Raw genomic sequence first — 24,058 nt, 5'->3', positions numbered from 1 at the left:
CATCTGGACTCCCTAGAGTTCTACTTCAAGATCTGTATCTTCAAAAACAGACATGGACTCATGGACTCACTGTAACCACTTACACCCTACACACAGCTGTATATTTCCTTGTATGTCAATAGCAAAAATATGATTTATTCTTGGGCTTTTACTGTATGCCTTTATTATTGATAGGTTTGCAGAATGATTGCCTATTTTCACCAAATGTTCATCTAAAACCTTTGCCAGATGTTTGTATATTTACCTCTATTATCATCATTCCCAGAACAGGGATAGGGTTAATTTTGTTATGTTGATTTAATGATTTACCCAGTTCAGAGCAGTTTCTATAAGGCTGGGCTTAGAAAGAGATTTTGTGTAATGGCTAGTGTCAAAAAACATTTGAAAGGATTATGCAACCAGTAATATGACATATAATCATGCTGTATAATTGTTGTGTAATGTGATGACTTATGCCTCAAACTGTTACAACAGCTCCACCATGTGGTCAAGCAGAGATAAAGCGAAGTGAATGAAGAATTGTTTATGTAATGTTTATGTAATCTTTATTATTTAAGTTATAATAGTTGCTGAGGACGCATTTTTATTAAAATGGATGAATGGCATTTCCACTAAAAGGTGTCCCAGCCAGTTAGTGCACAGGCCATATTACGCTGCTTGTGAGGGTAAAGACTTTTTCTTTCTGCCCATGGCCCACTACAACAATCTATCTGAAATAAGGTATACAAATGTCAAGAATCATTGAAAATAGAAAAAGGCAGATAAATAGAATATATGTGGCATTAACACAAATTATTTTATGAAGAAACAAATGCAAATACATTATCCTTTCTTTCCCATAGGAATTCAGATTGCATACAACAGGGATACTCAAATAGATTTACCTGTGGGCCACATTACAAAAATGGCCAGGGGCCAGTAGATAAAATTACGACATTAATGATACTTGATAACTTCTCTCTTTCAATTGCTTTATTTTCGCAAAATGTATCATACAATGTGCATGCACACAATATGTAAATAAATAAATGTGTTACATTTTCTTGCATAAACACAAAGAGCTGTTTCCATAACTGCACAAATTATTGCACATAACATGAGTAGCTGTTATAATAACATAATAACATAACATGAGTAGCTCTTTGCCTGCCTGTCTGTCTGTCCATGAGTAGTTATTTGTCTGTCTGTCAATGAGTAGCTGTCTTACTGTCTGCCTGTCTATGAGTAGCTGTCTGCCTGCCTGTCTATGAGTAGCTGTCTGTCTGCCTGCCTGCCTGTCCAATTGTCCATGAGTAGCTGTCTGTCTGAGTAGCTGTCTGCCTGCCTGCCTAATTGTCCATGAGTAGCTGTCTGTCTGTCTATGAGTAGCTGTCTGCCTGCCTGCCCAATTGTCTATGAGTAGCTGTCTGTCTGTCTATGAGTAGCTGTCTGCCTTCCTGCCTGTCCAATTGTCCATGAGTAGCTGTCTGTCTGTCTATGAGTAGCTGTCTGCCTTCCTGCCTGTCCAATTGTCCATGAGTAGCTGTCTGCCTGCCTGTCCAATTCTCCATGAGTATAGCTGTCTGTCTGCCTGTCTATGAGTAGCTGTCTGACTGCCTGCCTGTCCAATTCTCCATGAGTAGCTGTCTGTCTGTCTGCCTGTCTATGAGTAGCTGTCTGCCTGCCTGCCAGCCAGCAAGTTGGTTAACAGAAAATAAATTGTTATGGCTGAGTAAAATAAAATACAATAAACACAATTTGCCTGAAAATAGATTACCCAGCTATGACCTTTTTCATGAAAAAAAATGAGTAGTGATATGGCTGACTGAGTAAAATAAAACAATCTACCTGAAAATAGATAGCTATAAGTGAAGAGCAATTTCCGCAATTACCATTTCCGCAATTTCCTCAATTTCCATTTCCGCAATTTCCTCAATTTCCGCAATTACCATTTCCGCAATTTCCATTTCCGCAATTTCCGCAATTTCCATTTCCATTTCCAACTATTAATGGCAGCTGGGTTTCATCATTCAAATAAAATAGAATTCTGTCCGTTTAGCTATAAAATTATGTCAGGGAATAGGGATACACAGTATATGTCTTTCATTTGCATTGCATCTCCCCCCCCCCCCCCCCCCAAGCTTTTATTTTCGTTCGAGTAATAGTACAACTCTAATAGTATTACTTATAATAATGTAATTAAAGATAACTTCATTCAGATTTATTTATTTTTATTTCATTTTCCAGATTTATTTTTCTTCTTTTTTTTAGATTTTCATTGGTGGGCCAGTCATAATGGTCCCGCGGGCCTGATGTGGCCCGCGGGCCTGAGGTTGAGTATCACTGGCATACAACATTGTCCAGTCCTTTGACAAAATTATATGACTCACCACTTAAAATGTGCGAAATCAAGTCTAGGTCATCCTCAATCATAGTAAAGCCTGATTCATACTTCGTGTCTCACACCGAAAACATACATACATGCATATATACAAGCTCACAGCCTATTGTGAGACATATTATAAATCAGGTGTAACAGGGATTTGAGCCAATACGGCTCAGTTTAATGCTCCATGGCTCGCATTAAACCATTATGCTATAAACAGTCTAATGTACATGACAACCAGGAATAGTCTGGTGACCACCATAGAGACAGGTGACAGCCGGAATGTAGATGGCACCCGGGAGCAGTATGGATTGGCGCACCAGCCTGTGTCTTCCGTGAGGAGGAAGCCCAACAAACCCACAGTGAGGCCTTTAGGAGGGCCATTCAAGCCGCAAGCGGAGCCTGCAGCACCACCGTTGCCCAGGTGGAGCCTGCAGAACCATTGCGGCTCAAGAATAAAGTGTCTGGAACAACGGATTGTGTGGCCCTGGTCTATCCCTAATGGGACTGATCAAGGGTGGCTACTGGGACGTCCCAGGTGCATCCATGCAATGTTTATTTTTTAGTTCTAAGTCATCCTCATAAGGACCAACGGGTGCTTGTGATAATATTGCTCAGTTCAATAAAGCATTTCTCAAATTAAATAAAAAACTGTTTGTGAGCAGTCTATGGCTGAGCTTCCTGTGGGACCATTATGCAGCTTCCCAGTGAGTTCTGGAATTCAGGGACATTATCCACAGATTTAACACTGGCCTGCTCAGCAGGCTGAACTTCCTCTGCTTCTTCTTCCTCCTCCTCCTCCTCCTCCTCAATGTTTGCTTCAGGGTGCCACACTTTGGTGTCAATCATTGAAATGTCACCTTTCAAACGCAGAGGAAACGGGGAAGGAAAACATGCCGTTTGTTAATATTACCACACAGAGGGGGTTACCTTTTTACTTCGGTAAGTCCAGCTTATCTCTTTAATGTTTTTTCACTACTGCTGTTGTGTTATAGTGTATTATTTTATTGTAGAGCATCTTTAATTTTGTAAATAACCCTTAATATGACTTATTATAGAATGGTGTTGAAACCACTATGTATTAGGCCTTTGTATTCCCTTTGGAAGATAGGCCATTGATTAATTGTTTTCAACCCTCGTCTGTCTGATGGTGCACTACAATGCACCACTACATCCAAAGGTGTGGTTATCTTAAAATGATACAGAAGCAATGATCAATCAGAAAGAAGTACGGTATTCCTCGTGGCCGTGGCAACCCACCTGTTCTCATCGCTGTAGGAGTTTCTGTCCCATACTGATGGCTGTTTTCCTCCTCTGCTGACTTCTTAATCTTTTCCAACTAGTAAAAATGAAATAAAAATATATTTGGGTGTACACTTATCCTCGCAGCCCACACGTTAAGAACCACCTAAGACTTAGGCTTAGGAATTTTTCAGGCCAAGGACCCCTTAGCTGATAGAGAGTTGAAGTAGGGACCCCCACTAACTAATGGATTAATGTTAACTGTGTGTTTTACTTTGGTCCGCATTTTTGAGGGGCACTAGCCCCTCCTATGTCCAGCTTTTAGTGTGTGTGCACAAACTGTGTCCTACACAAACATTAAATTCCCATCGACAATGAATGGACAATTCATAGTGTAAACTGTAAACACAAACATCACGTAACAAACAGATGTTGTATATAGGAGACATTATTGAACGAAGGCAACATGCTTTCTCACCTCCATGCAGATGGATGGAGGTCCTTCTTCAGTACATGTGCAGCTACTGCAGAAAATGCAACAGTTTCAGGTATCATGCATTTGGACATATTTACATTCCCAGAATCCTCATGAAAGAATATATTACTGTAAAAAGTTCCCATTTCACATGGGTCCCGAGATCCATATGATCTGATTGTTGAGCAGCGCTAGCCACTCCAACGCATGCGTGTCGCGTGCTAGTGTGGCTCCCCTGTGAGTGACATCATGTGGCAGTCAAGTCTATTCCAGAACAATTTATTCCATAAAGATTTCTAGGCCAACATAATCAATCATACATGAGCAGCATAATAAAAAGGTGCCGCTCACTGTGCAGTTCACATGAGTGTGATTTAATCATTCTAAAACTATCAGTGAAATGAATCAAGCTTTCTCTGACAAAGACCATGTGTGAGTGTAAAACCGTGGGCGTGGTCTAGTAAAATTGTTGCGCGCATGCTCGTTTCGTGCACACACCCACGACTCACCAGAGCTGGATTCTGTTTATTTATTTTTCACACTTAGATAGATACTTTATTTGTCCTTTCGGATTTTTTTTTTTTCATCAGGATACAGAAGACATTATACAAACAAACAGATCACACAGTACATGCCAACAGAAGGCCACCAGTCATAGTTCCAAGAGGCATCAAAATAAAATAGACACATTAAAACAGTCCAGTAATAATAAAAAGTGCACATGAGACATTGCGTTGTCGTGCCCCTCTTGAGCAGACCTGTTCGACGCCGTTTGCCACGTGTCACTCCCATCTCTCTCCCCCTTTCCTGTCAAATTACTGTACCCTATCAATAAAAGGCAAAAACGCTAAAAATAATAATCTTAATGTGTGTTTTCTATTGTTTTGTATATGGACCTATAGTGTCTGCAATAAAGTTTATCATGTGCACTTTTTATATAACTGAACTGTTTTAATGTGGCTATTTAATTTTGTGTGAACAAGTCAGCAAGTCAATTTCCTCAATCGTACACAATGTGATCCAGACACTTCAAAATTACCTTGAGCTGTGTTGTAGTCTGGGATCACAGTCAATGTAGGTTTCCTGCTTCTGAAAATATTTTTAAAAACAACAATTCCAGTTCATATGCATGAACTCCATGCATGGGCTCAGAAATGTGACAGAAGGGGTCAGAGATTAGACGGGTCTGACCTGTGACGATTTCTTATGGTCTAGCTTCTTCCCTGCTTCCATGTCTCTGTGTCTGCCTTCTTTCTGGCGCTGTAGCTTTATGAATTCAAATGTACTCATACCTTTGTAAACTGCATCAACCGTGAGAAAACAAACCAGGAGACTAATGACAACAAAGAATAATAATAATAATAACCACAAATAATAATAATCACTTTTTCAGAAATCTACAAGCTCACAATATATTGTGAGGTATTGTGCGCTTTTAGATCCGCTATTGTCGATATTTTCTATAACTTTTTGGAAGATTTGAGAATATTTTTGCATGACATGCACATGCCCAAAATAGTGACCAGATATAAAGTGTTAAAAGTCTTCTAAATCAAAACATCTTAATGTCGTTCCAGAGATATGAGTTAATTAATTTAATTAAGTTAAGTTAATTTTGACCTTGACCATCATTGTTTGTAACCTTGATGTTTATGGTTTTCAACCCACTGCTAATCATCTATTTGAAGGCAGCCAACTGATCATACCCACCAAGTTTCATGAAACTTTAAATCCACCCAGCCCAACGTTGCAGTGCACTATACCATCCATCCACTAGGGGGTGGTGTTTATGGTCAAACTTTACTGTAATTGTGACTCACAGAGGTAGAGGTGGAATCCCAGCAGGTGGCCAAGAAGCAGCAGACAGGTGAAACACAGCATCATGGTGATGCAGGCCAGCACAAGGAGCCCCACTGAGCTGGTCTGTATGGGAGCTACAGGTAAGAATACGAGCCAGGTGCCATTACCCAGCAGACCTAGAGAAATAAGAAACAGGTTCGAAACACACACGCCTCAATACAGACAGAATGCATGGTTACAGCCTTGAGCCTTGGGTTTTAAATGTGTAAATAACTAGAATTCTGATTGGGCAAACAGGCATTCCAACTGGCAGCTAATTCCAACAAAGCATGATAAGCTGTGCATGAATGTATTCTGTGCCATTTTGTTGTGTATGACTGTAATGTGGTCCAGAACTGACATGCTCTCCCTGCACTTAAAAGTGCATGATACAGACTGGCAAGGAACAGGTATAGAAAGATTGTAAATCATGGAAAGGGTTTGGTTAGGTTTGACAATGAATTTGAATGTGTACTCTTTTTTTGTCAGACTAATGACAGTAAAGAATACCATTTAGAATTTATACGGAGGTATTATTCATTAAGTTGTACTGTACTGTACTGTACTGTACTGTACTGTACTGTACTGTACCGTGTACTGCATCATCAAACACGACATATGTTGAGACTCACGGTCAAACTGTGGGGCGGTCCGTAGAATGCCAGGATCCAAGAAATGCTGAATGAACACGAACATGGTAACTATGAGAAGCATCAGCACAGCTGCAGTAGCAGAGGACAATGCCACAAAAAAACACCTGAAAGGAGAGAGACCATTTATTCCGATGCAGAGCACGGCACTCATAACAACATCATCCACACTTCCTCTTTCTTACCAATAGTTCCTGCCACCGACACAGTTGTTGAGCCATTTACAATGGTGATCAAATTCAGCGACACATTTGTTGCAAGCACCGCAGTGTTTCACTCCAGGGCCACTGCACACAAAAGATTGCATTATGTCAACACTGCTACTTGGAGCCTTTTGAAGGATAGTGTAATGTTGTCTCTAGGCAAGGCAAGCAATGTTTTATTTTCGGCACATTTCATACACTAACGCATTTCAAAGTGCTTTACATGAGGCATAGAAAGGCATTTGAAGACAAACAAAGAAGAAGTAATAAAACAATAAAAGAAAGAAGAAGTGTCAAAATGTCAATGTGTCAATTAAATAGATTGTAATCGTTTGTGTGGATACGTACACTTTGACATCACACAGATAACAGTGGAGGTCCTGGATGACATGTGGCTGCTTCGTTCGGTCAAACAATGGCGCCGGACCGGAGCAGCTGTTTTTGGATCGGACGCTGGCATCTGCCGGATCTATAGACACTGCAGCAATATGGGTGATCATATGCACTACAAAGGCCATCCCAGTTAGCTACACACAGCAGGGGGTCAAGGAACTCAAATTAGCTGGAATTGCTAGAAAGGGTAAGTCACAGGGACGTAAGGGGAGGGCAATCTTCGTAGGAGTAGGACGTAGGCGTTACCTCTGCCATTTAGGAAGACGTTTGACAGCCATGGGTGGATGTGAATAAGAAAGTGACCGTTTTCACATAGGCTACACAGTTACTAGGGGGAGCCTAAGGATGGAAATACAAGATTGTCTTATGTGAGGGGTGAAGAGTCCAAGTGTGAATACTTCAGCTGTTCCCATTTTAACCACTAGCCTACAGTTATGTAAACAAGTGGCACTGGGATTGCCTTGCATTCATCACAAGACAAACAGCCCACTGATAATGTGGCCATGGTTAATGGAGAGGATCGTAATTGAGACAAAGAAGACAAAGTCATGTCTAGCGTGCCTTGAGCTTCTATTCAGAAGCTCTCGCACAACAAAGTCCTTGTCTTGGTTGGAAGGCCATCATAGCTACAGTAAAAGCCGTAGATCTGCTTATTTTAGAATAATTTTCATAACGTACAATAGCATTAGCCAGGTTTAATGTAGTCATTGGTGCAAAGGATACAGAGTAGGCGACAACATTCCATGGTACGGGGAGAAGAGGGGTGTAAATGCCAAAGCAAACTATGCCAAAGTAGGCATACACCAGCCAGGCCACCACCTGGTAACCTTGAAGAGGCCACGACCAGCCATTGATCCTGGGAGGTTTGGAGGGAACCAGCTCATTCTTACTGCTGCCAGGAGTAGGGGTTGTACGCCTCTCCCTCCGGCCAAAGCAATTCATCTACAAAAAAAAAAAACATGAAAATGGACAGTGGCTAAGAGAAATCACACATGGGTTTGGAAGACAGACAACCAATAATGAACAGAGTAGTCCTTGACAAAACATCCCCATGGATTAATGTTATAGTACTATGGAGAGTAGCTCTGACTTAGGGCCGATTCATACTCCTGTTTCGGCGCTGTAGTGCCGAAATGATTTCGGCTTGTCAGAAATTTTCAGTAGCACCGAAGAGCCGACTTTAGGACGGTACCCGCCCCCCCGAACCTCAAATGACGTCAAATTGTAGGCTCTACAGAGCCGAACCGACTTTTATTCGGCTCTAAAATAGGAGTATGAATCGGCCCTTAGACTGCGAATAAATTTGCCAGGGAAATGAGCAGAGCGTGGTGGTGACTGTCGCCCTCTGCATATTGAGATATGATAGGGTTAGAAGGTGTCTCAGTCATATATAGGGCTGTCGCCTGTCGGTGTGACTTAACCCATTTAGGCCTGAGGCCGATTCTAAAAACGCCTCTAAATCCTGACCCAAGTTTTCTGAAAAACTTCAAATATTGATATAGCAGCATCAATTTCTTTACATTTACGATACTTTCATACTGAATATATTGTAATGTCCCCGGGTGTACCAATAAACATGGAAGGATGTCCCAGCATGCCTCTGGGCAAAAGGGTCCCGACCCAGTGTTTGGCAGTGTGTGTAGAGTAGAGTAGGCTACTGGTGGTGGTGGTTCCTGCCTCCTGGCACCATCCCTTACTGGCCCAAAGACAACCAGAAGGATATGAAGAGACCCCCCACACTGGACATCCCTCCCACTGGGCCTCCAGAGCCTGTGTAGTTTAAAGTGTAAATATGTATATATATATAGGCCTACCTGGTCACCTTCTGGACCTGAAATAGCCTATGTATGAGGTGGTGTTAGAGCCAATTTAGTTATTTCTATCTTATTTATTGATTTGCTTGGACACTCGTTGCTGCCCCTCGCTGTTTGGGCTATGAAATAGTTGCCACAGGCCCACAGCTCACACAGCAGGATGGAACCTCTTGATAAGGAAGAGAGAGAGGGTGTGACAGTGGGGAAATGTTTGGACACGCACACGCGTGAGCGAGGACGGCAGCAAACAGTTTTATGACCACATAATTATAAACAAGTCCACAACACAATAGAAAGAAGAAATAAGAAGAGAATAGTTTTGTTTACGTTATATTGAACTCTTACATCTACACTGATTTATTTACACACACACACACACACACACACACACACACACACAGCGAAGCTGATCGTTTTGGAATTTGTTTTAAAACAACGCTGTGTGCAAACAATAATGGACCCTTGAATGTGCGTCTGAACTACACTACACCGTCTCCGAGCCAGGCGACTTGAAAATTAAGGTAGGACAAGTCTCCATAACAGGTGGGTTGGGACAGTGGTGTCCTTCCTTGAGGTGCAACGTACTCTGACACACTTTGGCTTATTGTCTATTGTGATATTTTGTATGTGTCATTTCATGTTGGGGATAAGGGGTTATGCGTTATCTGTGGTTTAAAAATGTTATGTTCGTTTAAGTGGTTTTCGGTTCGGAATTCATAGGTTTCAGGGTAGTTGTATTGATTGAATTCCATTGCATGCAGTTGGAATCGTAGCCGAAAATAAAAGGAAATTGCATTGCATGTTTGGTAATGTTACTCAATCAAAAGTTGCAACCTCGAATGCCAACCCCCCCACAATAATTGTTTTTTGAACACAGGCCTCACTACCAGTGCCAGTGGTGAGGAATACGATACTGTTGCCTAGCAGGAGAGCAGGCACAGTAATAAAGTTAAATTATTGTCAGTCGTGACGATTGGTTTTGGCTGCGTCCTCGATTTTGCTAAACAAATCCCTTGGTGGTGCACACTATTGTTAACAATGAGATTGTTGTCTTCGACTTGACAGTTAGCCCAAACATATTTCAAACTTGTGTCGTTTTATTAAAACACATTTTAGTAATTTTCCGTAGATGGCTAATGGCTTAAAACGACGCGACATAAAATAGAGAATATGCAGATTTTGTTCACAAAGCGTGTCAGTAATGAATAACAACTTACCCTTGTCATTGGATGCCGCTCGGCGAACATAAAATAGAAAACATCGGCCTGTAGTATTGTTCAAATAAAGAGGCAGGTTTCTCTCGCTTGGTCGACCATACAGTCCATCCATACAGTAGGATAATTCGTTTGGCGATTGGGCAGGTGTGTTCTCCCATAATATCCATGAAACACAATTGCCTCCGTCAAAGGAAATAACTCCATTATTTAATGGAGGCTACTCATTTCCCTCTATGGATATGAAGCGCATAAGAAATATCAGATGGTCTTCCGACCTTTTCCATGCCTTCTAAACCCAATAGGACATGAGTCAGAATAAGTTTTAAGGACGCAGTTCCAACCAGTGCTATGGAAACTGATGTTAAACCAAACATTGTGACCCATCGAATTGTGTGCCTCCTGGCGTCGCTGTTGGTTACCCTGGTTAGCACAAAACGCGACCCACCGGTGTATTAGGGGCGCGTTGCGTTCAGAAATACCGCACTGGAGCGCACTCGCCTTTTAGTTTGCATTGCAGTGCGCTATTTCCGAACGCGCCCATTGTAACGTTTTACCACCCTGAGCTAGAATCGAACCCCGTCCCCGATCTCCAACTCAGCAGACCAGGGGCAGGCAACAAGCCACGCCAAGAGAGTTACGCCGCCACGGCCTGGTCTTTTTCAGGGTCGTTGACTCGTTACAAATACAATATATAATAACTATGCCGTATTCTGAATCTGAACTATATGTTGATGATTTAATCATCTCGTATTATGGTAGGTTTAAAGCCTACCCAATTCATCAATTGCTGAAAGTACAGCCTTTTAAATCACAGTATTCGGTAAAGTGACATTTCTGCATAACACCTACTTTGCTGAGACTCAGGCAGCGCGCATGACTTGCATTCACTGCACAGTTTGTTTCTCCATGGGAACTAAACTGGAAACTTTACATAAAATAGCATACACTGCCTGGTTCGGTGGTTCCCCAGAGATGAGAACAAGAGGTAATCTACACGACACTAAGTTCTGCTTTGCGTTCAAAAATGTAAAACACTCATTCAGCTTCCTCTGTTTTGGGTAAGATGAACCGTATCTGCTCTTACAATTAACATCGTATTTGAAATAAGTGAAATTGCACTTCCTCATACTATAATAATGTTAAAATAAAGCTACAAACAGCAGCCTAACAGGTAATGCGAACGAAAATAGAAGCCTGGCCCGCCTGGGTACCGATCGAGGCTATAAAACAGGAACCAACAGCAACTGTCCAATTAGGACTATACTGTGTGTTGTCATTAGAAACTACATGTCAATTGCTTTTCACTGTCTGTGGTAATAAACACAATTACTGCAGTATTAGAAACAAATGTTAACCATATTGACTGTTCTGGTCAATCTGGTGGATAACACATTCTCTAGCAGAAACTGGAGGTCTATATTTTATATCACCCAAGTGTGAAATCCTATACACATACACACATACACACAGAGAACAACCAGTAAAAAACAAACAGACATTGCACGTTTTTTTTTCTTTTTTAATAAAAACTTGTAGACCATATTTTTTTATTTAAAGTAAACCAAAAAATACAAACAATAATATGTACAATGGTGATCGGAACAGGTGGATTCCTGTTGTCCCAAGGACAATATTAGATCATGGTGTGATGGGATTCCAAAAGGCGCTCTGTGAGCCAGTGTGAGGTCAGCTGTTGGCTGTAGAACCCGGTTCTGGCGACTGCAAGAATTCGTAGGGGTCGTGAACCATCTCGGACTGGTCGCCAACACCCAGGTGTGAAGGGCTCCCTGTTGACAAAGGCAATACGAGACATCTGGTGAAACAGTAGTTCAGATACTGTTTTGGTGGTAGAGTTGGGGGAAGATGGCCCGGGCCGGCCTAGCAGTCCGGGCACCTAGGCTTGTAATCCTAGCCTGACAGTGTGTTGCGGGTTCGAGTCCGGATCCCGACGACCTTTGCAGCGTGTCTGCCCCCCCCCCCCCCCCAACACACAACTCTCTCCCTGTTTCCTGTCTACATGCTGTAATATCTATCAATAAAAAAGGCCCCAAAAATATCATAGGAAAAAAAAAGTTTTGGGAAGATAAACCCGAGTAAACTTATTGAGTATGGGTGTTGTCCACCGAAAATCTACAACTGACTGCTTAAAATCAGTTTCCAACCCTAAATCATCTGGAAACGAAAGTCGATGCATACTAATGCACTGATATCAAGGCATTAGGGGAGATGCTGGCATGTCAGTAGCCAAAGAAAACAATTAATTATATTGTTATTCTCCTGTGGCAGTGCGTGCCAGGGCATTATAATGGCTCATGTACTGTATGTGTATCTGTCTGTGAACTGACTTGGGATGGATTGGGTGAATTTCAGTAAACTTGGTGGCAATGGTCACTTTGGTCAGTAGGCTGCCCCGAAGACACACAAGCATGAGACACTTTTCATATTAGGACTGTGTCAAACCAACCTTGTGCACTATTATAGAAAATGGAAGACTTGAATCTTAAATGAAGAGATGACACTAACCCAACTGGGTGAAATTTAAAGTGTACATAAAGGTTCATATTCCAAGAGGAATGAAGGCAGATTGTGTTGCAGTACATCTAACACCACGTCCAGTTCTATTGGCCAGAACTTCATGATGCATGTGACATGCTAATCAATCAGTTCTTCCTGGGCCCATGATAATCCTTTTTTCAAATGAGTGTGTGAAGTTATTAACATTTGTTTAGTTTTAGTTTAGTCCCTTCATAACTACCCGGTAATATAAATATTCCGCAGATAGAAGATGAAGATACAGATGAAGTTGAAAACTGAGAATTTTAGTGTAGATCGGGGTCCTAGAGATTTCTTTACAAATAATTGCAGCAAATGGGGGTCTGTGACTATCAAATTGGGGATCCTTGAAATTCCAAAGGTTAAAAGTCACTGACCAAGGTGGTGCTGGTCCCTCTCTGAGGCGTTGGAGAGGGAGGACAGGTTGGAGGAAGGTCTGGAGCCCACTCTGTCCACCTGTGCCTCCTGGAATTCTTGCAACAACTTGTCTGCATCATCAAAGTGCTGCTGGCCTTCGTCTTGGCCCGGCTCCTTCTTCACCGCTTTGCCTGGATAAGAGCGGACAAGACACAGGGAGATAATAGCGTTTACTCCATTGGGTCTCAACTTTTTAATTTCGGGGAGTCGGGGACCCCATAACAGAGTTGAAGACCTGTATGGGTCCATTTAGAAACCCCCTCAACCCTGAGACTCCCTGAAGCACATCCTCAAGTGTAATACAGTTACCCTTAAACAACTTGTGAACTCAATTTCATTATAACTAAGATATTTGATAAAATAAATCCTTTTTTTAATGACATATGTAGCCACTACGACTGAAAATATCCCATGAAAAGTGCTAGTGAAGCCACCCAACCGGCTATGCCGACTATTGGTGTTCCATCATGCTCGTTTAAGCACGGCTAGATGGATATTTAAACCAGATTGGTTCCTTGAAACGACATGTTGTATAATGAATTATGAATAACAAATGGAATCATATGGATCTCGGGATCCAGATGGGAATGGCGAGGTTCCAATGTGGATCTAAGACTTGTAAATAGAATAACCACAAATATCCTAGCGGAGCTCTGCTATTTTCGGCGAAGAGGGGAAAAGGGATGGGATACGGCTCCATTTTCGTCACCACTAAACCCCTTATTCTTTGCCCTTTTTTAAAATTATTTTTAAAAGCATTTTTGACTAGCCAATCTACATTGACATGTTGTGAGCTTGTAGACTGGCCATTTTAACTATTCAAAAATGTTTTGCAAAATAGTAAAAAAAGAAGTTTAGGGATAAGGGGTTTAGCGAAAATGACAAATGGAGCCCATAGACCTTATCCAGTAAACTAAGGCCTCTTTTAGACGGCGACCATCTCCATGTAACACGTCAAAGTCCCGTTGGTCCAAAAAAATGAGAACGCACACTTGAATGAAAACGCTACAAAGTGCATGCATATACATGCCAGGTCGCTAGGTGGCGCGTGTCCTTGTGGGGTCCGTGTGACGCAGCGCATATATAAACCATAGACATAAGTCACGCATGCGTAGAACTACTTCCGTTCTTCTTCTACACAGAAAGTAAACAAACGTCGCGTCCTCATCACTAGCATGGTTGTTGTTGTTCGTTTCCCCTAGCAACTGACGCATGCCTATGACACCATGTAAAAACGTAGGACACGGGTGAGCCGACCAGAGCTGACGTAAGCCATGATGTCACAATTTTTGCGTATCCACCGTTTTGCCTGTTTATATGGAGACCATAGGAAACGGCGTTCTAAAAGATTTCCACTCTGGGAGGTGGTTTCACTTCGTTGCGTTTTCACCTCCTGTGAACACGGTTCTCGTCTAAATGACAGCAGCAAACGATACTTTATTTTGCCGTTTTTTATGAACACCATCCTCGTGTAAAAAGCACCTAAGTATAAGGGTTTTAGTGGTTTATATACTTACTTATATATATATACAATTAATAAATAATACTAATATTGTTGAGAGAGGATTGTCACCTAATGCGTTGAGCATGGAAATGTCGAGAGACATATCGGGGTAGTTCTTCATGGACATGAAGTCCAGCACGGAGCCAGTCTCGCCCAGACCGCTGCCATCTGCCATCTGACCAAAGAAATACAAACAATATTCATACAATCTTTTACTCATGATTATTAACCATTTTGTATTAGTTGTGAATGGTACACAATGGTATATTCTTTAAACCTTGATTAGTGTACTGTTCCAGAATCTACAGCATACCTGCATGTCACAAATGTTGGCCTTGGTTTCATCAGATTTCAGCACCATATTTCTTTTCTGCAATAAAATAGGCATCATTTGAAAATGATATGCTTTTAGGAACAATGTAAAATAATCTCTTACAGATACCATGAATTTAACAGTGATAATGTAACCGTGTTCTCCTTTTTTGTTATTAATTACTTTTTATTGTGGTACACAAACAATGGGATACACAAACAGAAACAAATATGCCACTACATCATTGGAATAAACGAGTTGACTTAGTGACAATCTTGTTGAACAACACAGTCAACATCTGTGTTCGTTCGCTCAGATTTATTTAGCCCATAATTAAAGTGATTGCGATTGCAAATACCTAGTCCACCTCAAAACGCTTCGCTCAACTAGAGACTGGGGACAGTCTCTAGTTGAAAGCCTCTGCTTTCTTTGTTAAAACTCGGTGGAAACAATTAAGAGTTCGTATTGGGGCGGTGACATGATTAGTTTCCAAAGCGGTGGGTGAAGCTTTGTTAGCGGATTAGGCGTAGTAATTACCTGTCTGATGTGATTGAGAGCTTTGGTGTGGTCGTCTGCAGTCATCTTATCCAGTAGTCCATCCACCAGCTTCTTGGTAACACTTCCACAGCCCTTGACAAACTCCTGTATACTGAAGAGTTGAGGGAACTGATGTCAGATAAACTGAGGCTGCATGATGCCGACAAAAATAATAATTATCATTGTCGCAGTTGGGTGGAAACCAAAACATGTCCAAAACAGTTACTTTTTAGTTAATCCATTTTGGGCAGGAACCCCTTTTTGTGTTTTAAACATTATGTTATAATTTAGCTATTACAAAATAGATCTACAAGCTCATAGCTACGAGCTTGTAGGTCTGCTAGCCTATTTTTGAAAAAACTGAAAATATTTATTTCAGCAAACTGGAGGATTTAGAAGATTTCTTTTTATTTCGAGGTCAGGCCTAAATGGGTAGTCAAAGCTTTTGTTAATACTTTTCATTGGTTACATACCCAGACAGACTTAACTATTTTCCTATTATGAGCAAAGATTCTAACGCTTTTCAATATAAAACAAATCAGATCTACAAGCTCACTGTGAGACTATAAAGCGGGTAGTTTTTCTACTTTCCTGTGACAGTGTCACACGATGAAGTAAGAAATAGGGAACAAATGAATGCAACCTTTGGCAATACGGAATTACAGATATAGTATAAATATTACTTTATAGTTTACTTCAAGATATCTGACAATGTACAACCAATGTGACAAACTGAAATACTGAGACTGAAATCATTTAAATTACATTTGTATTATTGAAGCAGCAGTTTTCTTAGTGTTCTAGGTCCTACCTGAGCGCACACTGTACGCCTGTGTCATCTCCGTACGAATTATACAACATGTCCATCTCATCAGGCAACAAGTCTGGGAAGATGGAGTTCTTCTGAAGGCTCTGGGTGTTGTAAGCATTGCTCAAGAACGTCACTGCATTAAGAAGAGCAATGTTAGAGCAGTCCATAACAAATGCCCAATAGGCCTACATTTACAAACTAGTACAAACTACTAGCCTATCCGTGCATGTCAGGAACGATGAAAGTCGTTCCATTTATACTGGCTATGACGGGTTAGTAAGCCGTCCAAATTTCCACATTTATAGGACATCTTTGTCATATTAATTCTGATTTAGCTTAAACCAAGACAAAATATAACCAAGAAAGAAAGAAATGGATGAAATTCAAACATTGATGTCTTATGAACTGAGGAAATGGGTTCACTCAATTATTTTGGTAAATATGGTCCATTAAGACCAGAGAGGCTTTTGCCACGAGTTAACAAAATGTGCATCTCATTGATATACCTTTGTGCCTTCTGTCGTCTTTGAAACCCAAGGTGGTTAATCCAGGTAACAGCTTATTTGACAATGAACTCAGGTCAACAGGGTGGGTCTCCTCTTCTGCAAAATATGGCAGGAAAAATACAGTTGTTCCAAAACACTGTTATAGGTATTTATTATAGCCCTTTATATAGTATGTAGTGGAGTTCCTAGAGCATGCACTGCTTGACAAACTGGAAAAAGGAAATGCCAAACCTTCTGCTTCAGGATCAAGCTGATTTACAACAGTATACAGCAGAGAACCATGGTCTTTTCCTTTACGAAGGTAACCCATCTGGAAACACAGGATGAAATTAAGTAGTTATTCCCGACCCCTCAATTCACCCAGCAGGGTGAATTCGGGCCTACTTGTTAGAATGTAGTATGAGTAGCATATACTGTAAATAAACTAATGAAGTGAAATTAATTTGTACAGATTGAAATCAACTACGTTGTGCTTATCATATGTATACATTCTTTAGGTATACTGCATTTAAGACTGCGTTTCTTTTCCTGTGATGTGTAAAGTGAACAACCTTGGAGCTGGGCATGCATCGGTTGATTCGATCTCGGGCTTCATCTGCTGCGTGTTCCACCAGAGCCAGAACGTGCTCCTCCGCTGTGCTGTCTGTAAGACTGCAGGCATTTCCCTCTGGTTCATACAGGTAGCTAAAACAGAGAAACATCATTGGACCATAATATTTTACAACGTAAGCCCTATTTTATACTTTGTCGTACAATGGTGTCACTGTCACACAGCAAACCTAACCTACCTACATTTCAGGAAAATGTAGATATTATCAGGCACGATTGTCGTCTAGTGTGAGCGATTCAAAGATCCAATCTTAAGCCTCCGGATTTGCTCATGGGACGATCATTTTCAACCATGTTTGATATTTACCGGTGTACTGTATATAGATGATCACTATTGCTCTGAGGAGTCTGGGAGTTGCACACCACCGAGGCAATGGCGGTCAAGGAAACAGATGTGAAGTGAATGAGTGGACATTTGGCACAGCGACCGGTCCAAACAACCTCTGGTGCATTGGACAGCTGAGTCTTGTATTTATGTGGCAAGAACTCTGTTTATATAGTGTATTCTCAGAAATATCACCACTGCAATAACCATTCATTGTTTACTTCTGCATGTGATCACATGAGATGAAATAACACGTTGCTAGCCCCATCCTGTAGTGTGATGGCCCATTATTTTAAAATCTTATTAGAATCTTTCATTCCCTTTCATTTTATCAGATTATATAATCCTGTAGTGTGTAATGCTACAAGATTTCCAAATCTTTTGAGATTTAGTTTTGTTTTGTAATCTGAGCCTAGCTTTCTTTCTTGGCACTCCTTTCAATTGACTGATTACCCTGTTGGTGGTTGACTAGAGTTAATACCGTTTACTCCAACTTTAAGTCGCTTTGGATGAGTGTGTGCTAATAAATGCATACCCGGTATTGCATTACCTGATGACTTCCTTCAAGTCTTTGACTGGCTGCTTTTTGGACTTCTTGGCCGACTCCACAGGGATGGGGATGATCTCCGGAGGAGGGATTTCCGCAGCAATGTCCTCATCTCCCAAAATGCCTGCTGCCGCCTGCTGAGAGAAATCCATGGCCTGCATAAAAGACATGCTGCGCTTCAGAGCTATCAGCCGCTCCTGCAAACAGAGCAGAGATAAGACAGCCACAGGCCACACTTTCACTTCATCTGCATAACCGGCAACAGAGTGACTGGATGGCCGGTGGAATGGAAAGGATGAGGACGGCGGAGTCGATGACTATGATGAGAATGATGATACTCAACTGGAGAATGTTTAGTTAGCCCATTATTAATTATAGCAGTCTGTATCTGTGCGCACACGCGTTTGGTGTGCGCAATTGTTCAGCGTGTGTATGTTGCTAGATCAAGGACGGGGGTCACATGACTTGGTCAAGTCTATTGTGGGGGTCGCCAGCCGAAAAGGTTGAGGACCACTGTTTCAATACAAAGCAAAGAACTTGCCACTGACATACAGATTTTCACTGAGAGAGAGTAGTGAAAACATTGCTAAATATGAATATGTATCACACAGCTTTTTCTAAAGAAAATGTGCTCTCTTTAAGTATAGGGTTCACGAGATTTGGAGGAGGAATGCCTCAGAGTTCGCCGTCCCCACCCTTGAACATGTGCCTGGTGCACCAGAGGATTCAAATCCTCCTCTGTGGTGGGCATGGACTTTTATCCTTGGGCCACCTGGATGACCCCCTCAGTTTTTTTTCCGCATGCCGATACACGTCATTTTATGCAATACATACGTCAAATTCCGTTATCTAGGATTAAAGAAATGTTCCTCTCATCTTATATGACCACATTACTTTGCTCATCATTTTGAAGCCGGTGTGGAGAAGTTTCTTGGCTGCCTTGTAGTAGACGGTCTCTGGTCGGTTGTATACCATGGCATTGTCGCACATAAGCTTAAAGTCGGCCTGGAGGAAGAAAAGCATCTGTCAGCATTTTGAAGAGTTGGGACGAAGAACCATTTAAGTCCATACTAATTATCCATGATTTTATAAATCAGGACAGATGGGACTTTTGGGAGGGGGTCAGGATAAATGATGGACTTAAACTGTTCTTCGTCTCAAGTCATCACTGGTTCAAATGTAGAGGGTGGAAGCAGTTTTCATGCACTTCTCCAGCTGAAAATGCAATGATCCAACATGACGCACCGACCTTGAGGTGGCGATACAATTTAACCCATTTGGAATGTCAAAATGAATTTTATAATGTGTTCAAAATCAAATGGATTAAACTTATTAACTAATTTAATTAAAATGCGTTAACATTTCAGGTATCATGATGAATAGTTTAGTAAAGAATTGTAACTGAATCAAGACATGGTCAGAGTGCCTATTATTTTTCCTTTTATATTCTGAACAATGAAAAGCACTTTGATATGCATTCTAATTATGAAAGGGGCAACACAAAGTGTATTATTAATGCTCTCTAGTCTACATCACTATGACAGGCATTACAAAAACATTTTCATTACCCTAAGTTCCAATCGCTAGTCGCTACAACTGTTCATTCTAACCTTGAATTCTGTAATAGTGTTGTACTCATTGGTAGTAATCTTGTCATTTATGGTACTGAAATCCATTGGGTGTTTGATGATCATGGAGTATCCAGGAGCAATGGCATCTGTCACTGGGAATGCAAAAAATCCATGTGCGTCTTTCCTGAGAAGACCAAAGAAAATGTTTCAGTACAGCAGCAGCTCTTTTTTTATCCCATGATTTTTGTAACCCATTTTTTCACCCAGTGTCAATTGTCTACACTCCGTGGCCAACCAGGGAAGAGCAACGGACTGACCACATGCTTACTTCAATACATGGGAGTCCAAGGAGCTTCTTTTCACCTGACTGGGGGGAGTTTCCTCGATTGGATGTAGTGTGTGGAAAGAACAATGTTATTCCAACCAGTTCCTTTCCCCTCCATCAGATGCCCCCGCTGACCAGGCAGAGGCAGTTTAGAGATCAGGATTACTGCATGTTTTTTGTGAGGATACTTAATGTGTTTCTTCGCACACTCCATTTAGAATTTAGTAATGATGAGGAGCCTTTTAGAGGGGGAAGTTTCTTTTCTGTTCCTCACTCATATTATGGTCACACCAAAACGGTAAGGGAATTAATCTAAGTAAAAGATATTACCGACCGTGATTGTAATTGGTCATTCATTGTGCATGCAGAGCATGTCTGCATGTGCATGTAAGACCAGTAATAAAAATCATTTTAATAATCAGATGGATTAGACGGTTTACCTTTAAGATCATGCCATGCAAAATGTGAACCTGGCTATAGTTAAAATTTTGACTCCAGTATTACAAGATGTCCCAAATCAGATTAATTGTATGAAGATCATGCTTGGCAGCAATGTTTGTACACTCACCGCTGTAGCTGGCGCAGGAAGTGTTCTAGGAGCTGCTGCCGAGGAGTGCACTCATTCTCTACATTAAGACAGACACCAAAACATATTGGTGCAAAGTCAGTTAGCACAGAAACATTAACCACTTTCAACATGGCATCCCTATTTTGGGGATGTCATAGGCAAAAAATATTCTACAATAGCAAAAAATAATATCAAAGCCAATTTACAAGCTCACAATGTGATGCAAGCTTGTAGATCAGCTATTTTGACACGATTGTGTGACAAAATATAAGTGGTTACGTTCGGGATACATTCATACATCACATTTTGCACCAGTAGAAGGGCTATCTCAGAGTACTTTTTACAGTACCTGGGCATACATTATTATTTTTCCCACAGCAGTCAATAGCAGCAGGACACAAGTAGATCACAACATGATCCACACACATGGCCGTACCTTGTTGTGTTCTGCATGCACGGACAGGTCTGTCTCCCTGCTGTTCCACCTCCACCTTCACATTAGGGTGAAAGTCCTCTATTTCAGCCTCCATGATCTCAAACTTAATCTCTTTCTTCCTCTTCTTCTCCTCGGGCTGGTGGAGAGATGGAAGATGGAAATCCACAAATGTTCAAATGAGTTAATCGTTTTATCCCACATTACTAGATTTTAGCGTTTTATATATATGCCTACATGCTCACAGTGCTTGTACATTTTCTATTTAAATATTTTTGAAAAATCTTGAAAGCGATTTTGAATTTCAATTTCAATGGAGCACTACTGATTTAGAAGGTTATGGGGTCAAAATGATCACCATGACCTTACTGGGAGAGGTTCTTGCTTGCTCACCTCTATTGTTGCAATACTAATGGCCTTAGGCTTAGGGAGTGTGACTGTGAAAGGTTCAACAGGCCCACTGCCACTGGTAGCGGCAACGACGGCCGCTTCAGACTCGTTCTGCTCTCGCTCTCTCTTCTTCCTCTTCTCCTCCTGGGAGATGAAGAAGTGTTGAAGATGAAGAAGTGTTTTATAACACAGTACACACACTAGCTGGAGCTCTAAATCAATGTCATGTTGATTACGCTGCCACCTCCTGGTACGTATGCTGTATTATCACAAACTACATGGGTTATATCCAATCCACATACACATCTTGAGCTTGCACACAACATGTAAATGGTCAAAACAGAACCACCTTTATATAAAGATGTTAATCACTTCCAATTTGTTAAAAGTATGGTACAAAAATACGGTACTCAATTATTTCCTTTTCTGGAGGTTTATTAATAAGTGATATATTAGAGGGCCACAATGGAATAAGCTCTTTGGCTTTATGTTTCAAATAATTCATTAATTCGCAACTGTGAGCTTACCTTCCTCCGTCTTCTCTCATCATCGTCAATGTGTTTGTCTTTGTCCTTTTCAGACTTTTTCTTCTTCTTCTTCTTCTTGTCTTTGTGGCGCTCACGCTCGTGGTCTGACCTGTCGTCATAGTAACTGGAGTCGTGTCCGGAACCAGAGAGCTCCGTCACCTCGCTTCCTCCCACTTTGAGGACAAGTTTTAATGGTTTCTCCGAAGGCTTGTCTTCATAGTCTGTGAACGTAGTAAGTAAAAAAGAAAAACATTTGTTGCACTGGGCAGATATGACAATCAAAATAATGTACAGCCATATTGTAATATACCGGTAGGTCATAATAACATATTTACTAATGTCATAATAAGAACAATAGTGTACATAACTGATTTACAAGCTCATAACGTGTCACATCATGAAACGTTATGAGCTTGTAGATCTGCCATTTCCAGTATTTTTTCGAAAATGTAATTATTATAATTGCAATTATAATGATGTGATTATTGGAACAGCAGGCATACTTTATTTAATAGCCTACTGTGTGGGAGGTGAGTGTTATGGGTGTGGATTGTGGAATCGGGATGTAGGTGCAGTTGTTACATCTTAACGAATTGAATAATACACAGAACCACAATGGAAACATCTAATATCCTTTTAACAATCATTGCAAACCGTACTTCTATACAAACTGTTAATAAAGCATTCAAACAATCAAACCTAATTTATAACATAATATGAAATTAAGTGTATGGCAGAGTGGCTGATAATATATCATGTGAGACCAATTATAGCCTAGCAGTGATGATAATTACAGTATTACAGAATCAGTATCTTGTCTGATTAAAGCATGCGGTGTTGTTTGACCATCATTAGCCCCAGTATGTTCCCTCAGCACTACGCGTACTGCTGAGGGAACATATTGGGGCTAGAGTCTCTAGTCTAGAGTAGACCATCATAAGAATTCATTAGGAAAGCAACACACGCACGCGCACAGCGTGTACACAGTCTCTGATTGCACCGTAGAATACGAAATTAAACTGCCTACAATTAGGCATAAATATAATTAATTTGTGCTTATATAGTAAATCAAACTATTTCTTCAGAACTGCTGCATGATATCAATCAACCTAGCCTTGAATCAAGAAGACTATCGTCATAGATGTATTTGATCGAGTCTGGATAGTCTTGATCCATGGCTAATATCAACACAAGAAATGTGTTTTCAGTGAGCTCGTCAAAAACAAAGAAGATCACTTTTGCAGGTAGATCTGTCCTCCTCACGCGATGCATATGAAACTAAGCATTAGCTGCCTGCCAGCCTGCCATGGGTAACGAATAGCGACAAAAACTAAAAACATAGAACCAAGAGCGCGTCGTTGTCCGCGTGCACGTGTAGCTACTGTACCATCAACTGTTCTCCACTCCGGTTTGTGTTTCTTGTGTTTCTTCCCCATTATCTCTCCACGATAACAATCAACAAATACGTCTACTATTGTTTACTACAAGCGATGTAACAACAGCACCGCCATTAGCCGGAAACGATGATGAGTGACCCTTTAACAATAGTGTTCTTTTAACTCATCTTGTTTCTATTTTCAGTGCTCAGATCTGATCCGGGCTAGATCCCGCCTACCGTATCTGGTCATTTCTATTTTCCACGTACAGCTTTACATGCACGCACACGAACCGTTTCCGTATCCGCTCTAGACTGGATATGGAAACTGCAAAGCCAAATTATCCCATCCCTGTCGGGCCAGTGTTGCCAAGTCTGCTTATTATATAAACTGAATTGGGATAGCTTCGTAACGTTGTAGTGATGAATAAGGCTGGGATCGAGGGCGAGGCCGGGTCTCGAACTATTTCACGTCAAGGGCCAAGGCCCCCAAATTATGTATTTGTCTGCAGAATCAGATTGTACTCATTGTAGACACACACCCCAACA

The 24,058-nt window shown here is 41.1% G+C and overlaps 2 protein-coding genes across 5 annotated transcripts; both read right to left on the bottom strand.

Annotated features, from left to right (window-relative positions):
- Positions 1-2,867: 2,867 nt before the first annotated feature.
- zdhhc11 (zDHHC palmitoyltransferase 11) lies at positions 2,868-11,084 on the bottom strand. Of its 2 annotated transcripts, none has more exons than XM_080767993.1 (11): positions 11,048-11,084; positions 7,891-8,109; positions 7,123-7,301; positions 6,757-6,858; positions 6,554-6,678; positions 5,903-6,058; positions 5,274-5,383; positions 5,122-5,171; positions 4,086-4,131; positions 3,626-3,704; positions 2,868-3,225 (listed from the first exon to the last, which is right to left on the bottom strand). In XM_080767993.1, the coding sequence occupies exons 2-11, from the start codon at positions 8,107-8,109 to the stop codon at positions 3,032-3,034; spliced, it is 1,260 nt and encodes a 419-aa protein (XP_080624119.1). In that variant the 5' UTR covers positions 11,048-11,084; the 3' UTR covers positions 2,868-3,031. The 2 variants fall into 2 exon arrangements, with proteins under 2 accessions (XP_080624119.1, XP_080624118.1); XM_080767992.1 differs by lacking the exon at positions 11,048-11,084 and adding an exon at positions 10,199-10,929.
- Positions 11,085-11,719: 635 nt separating this feature from the next.
- Positions 11,720-23,655, bottom strand: brd9 (bromodomain containing 9). Of its 3 annotated transcripts, none has more exons than XM_080768004.1 (17): positions 23,522-23,655; positions 22,135-22,355; positions 21,611-21,751; positions 21,221-21,356; positions 20,785-20,842; positions 19,931-20,075; positions 19,215-19,325; positions 18,324-18,517; positions 17,391-17,523; positions 17,071-17,149; positions 16,840-16,935; positions 16,334-16,466; positions 15,523-15,634; positions 14,986-15,042; positions 14,742-14,847; positions 13,129-13,299; positions 11,720-11,985 (listed from the first exon to the last, which is right to left on the bottom strand). In XM_080768004.1, the coding sequence occupies exons 1-17, from the start codon at positions 23,568-23,570 to the stop codon at positions 11,885-11,887; spliced, it is 2,043 nt and encodes a 680-aa protein (XP_080624130.1). In that variant the 5' UTR covers positions 23,571-23,655; the 3' UTR covers positions 11,720-11,884. The 3 variants fall into 3 exon arrangements, with proteins under 3 accessions (XP_080624130.1, XP_080624131.1, XP_080624132.1); XM_080768005.1 differs by having other exon boundaries at positions 18,324-18,457; XM_080768006.1 differs by having other exon boundaries at positions 18,324-18,454.
- Positions 23,656-24,058: the final 403 nt, after the last annotated feature.

Source organism: Protomyctophum bolini (assembly GCF_963924005.1).
Source record: "Protomyctophum bolini genome assembly, chromosome: 7".
Taxonomy (NCBI): domain Eukaryota; kingdom Metazoa; phylum Chordata; class Actinopteri; order Myctophiformes; family Myctophidae; genus Protomyctophum; species Protomyctophum bolini.
The sequence above is the reverse complement of the archived record's forward strand: the minus strand, read 5'-3'. Positions and strand labels throughout refer to the sequence as shown.

Bases quoted from the DNA above. Each gene is read 5' to 3' on its own strand.
- zdhhc11 (XM_080767992.1), bottom strand. From the start codon at position 10,228: ATGTTCGCCGAGCGGCATCCAATGACAAGG. The intron at 8,110-10,198 runs GTAAGTTGTTAT...TTTTTTTTGTAG, and splicing joins AGCGGCATCCAATGACAAGG to ATGAATTGCTTTGGCCGGAG. The intron at 6,679-6,756 runs GTAAGAAAGAGG...CTCTCCTTTCAG, and splicing joins GTCGGTGGCAGGAACTATTG to GTGTTTTTTTGTGGCATTGT.
- brd9 (XM_080768004.1), bottom strand. From the start codon at position 23,570: ATGGGGAAGAAACACAAGAAACACAAACCGGAGTGGAGAACAGTTGAT. The intron at 21,357-21,610 runs GTGAGCAAGCAA...TCTCTCCACCAG, and splicing joins TTAGTATTGCAACAATAGAG to CCCGAGGAGAAGAAGAGGAA. The intron at 17,524-18,323 runs GTAATGCAATAC...TCTCTGTTTTAG, and splicing joins GACTTGAAGGAAGTCATCAG to CTACCTGTATGAACCAGAGG.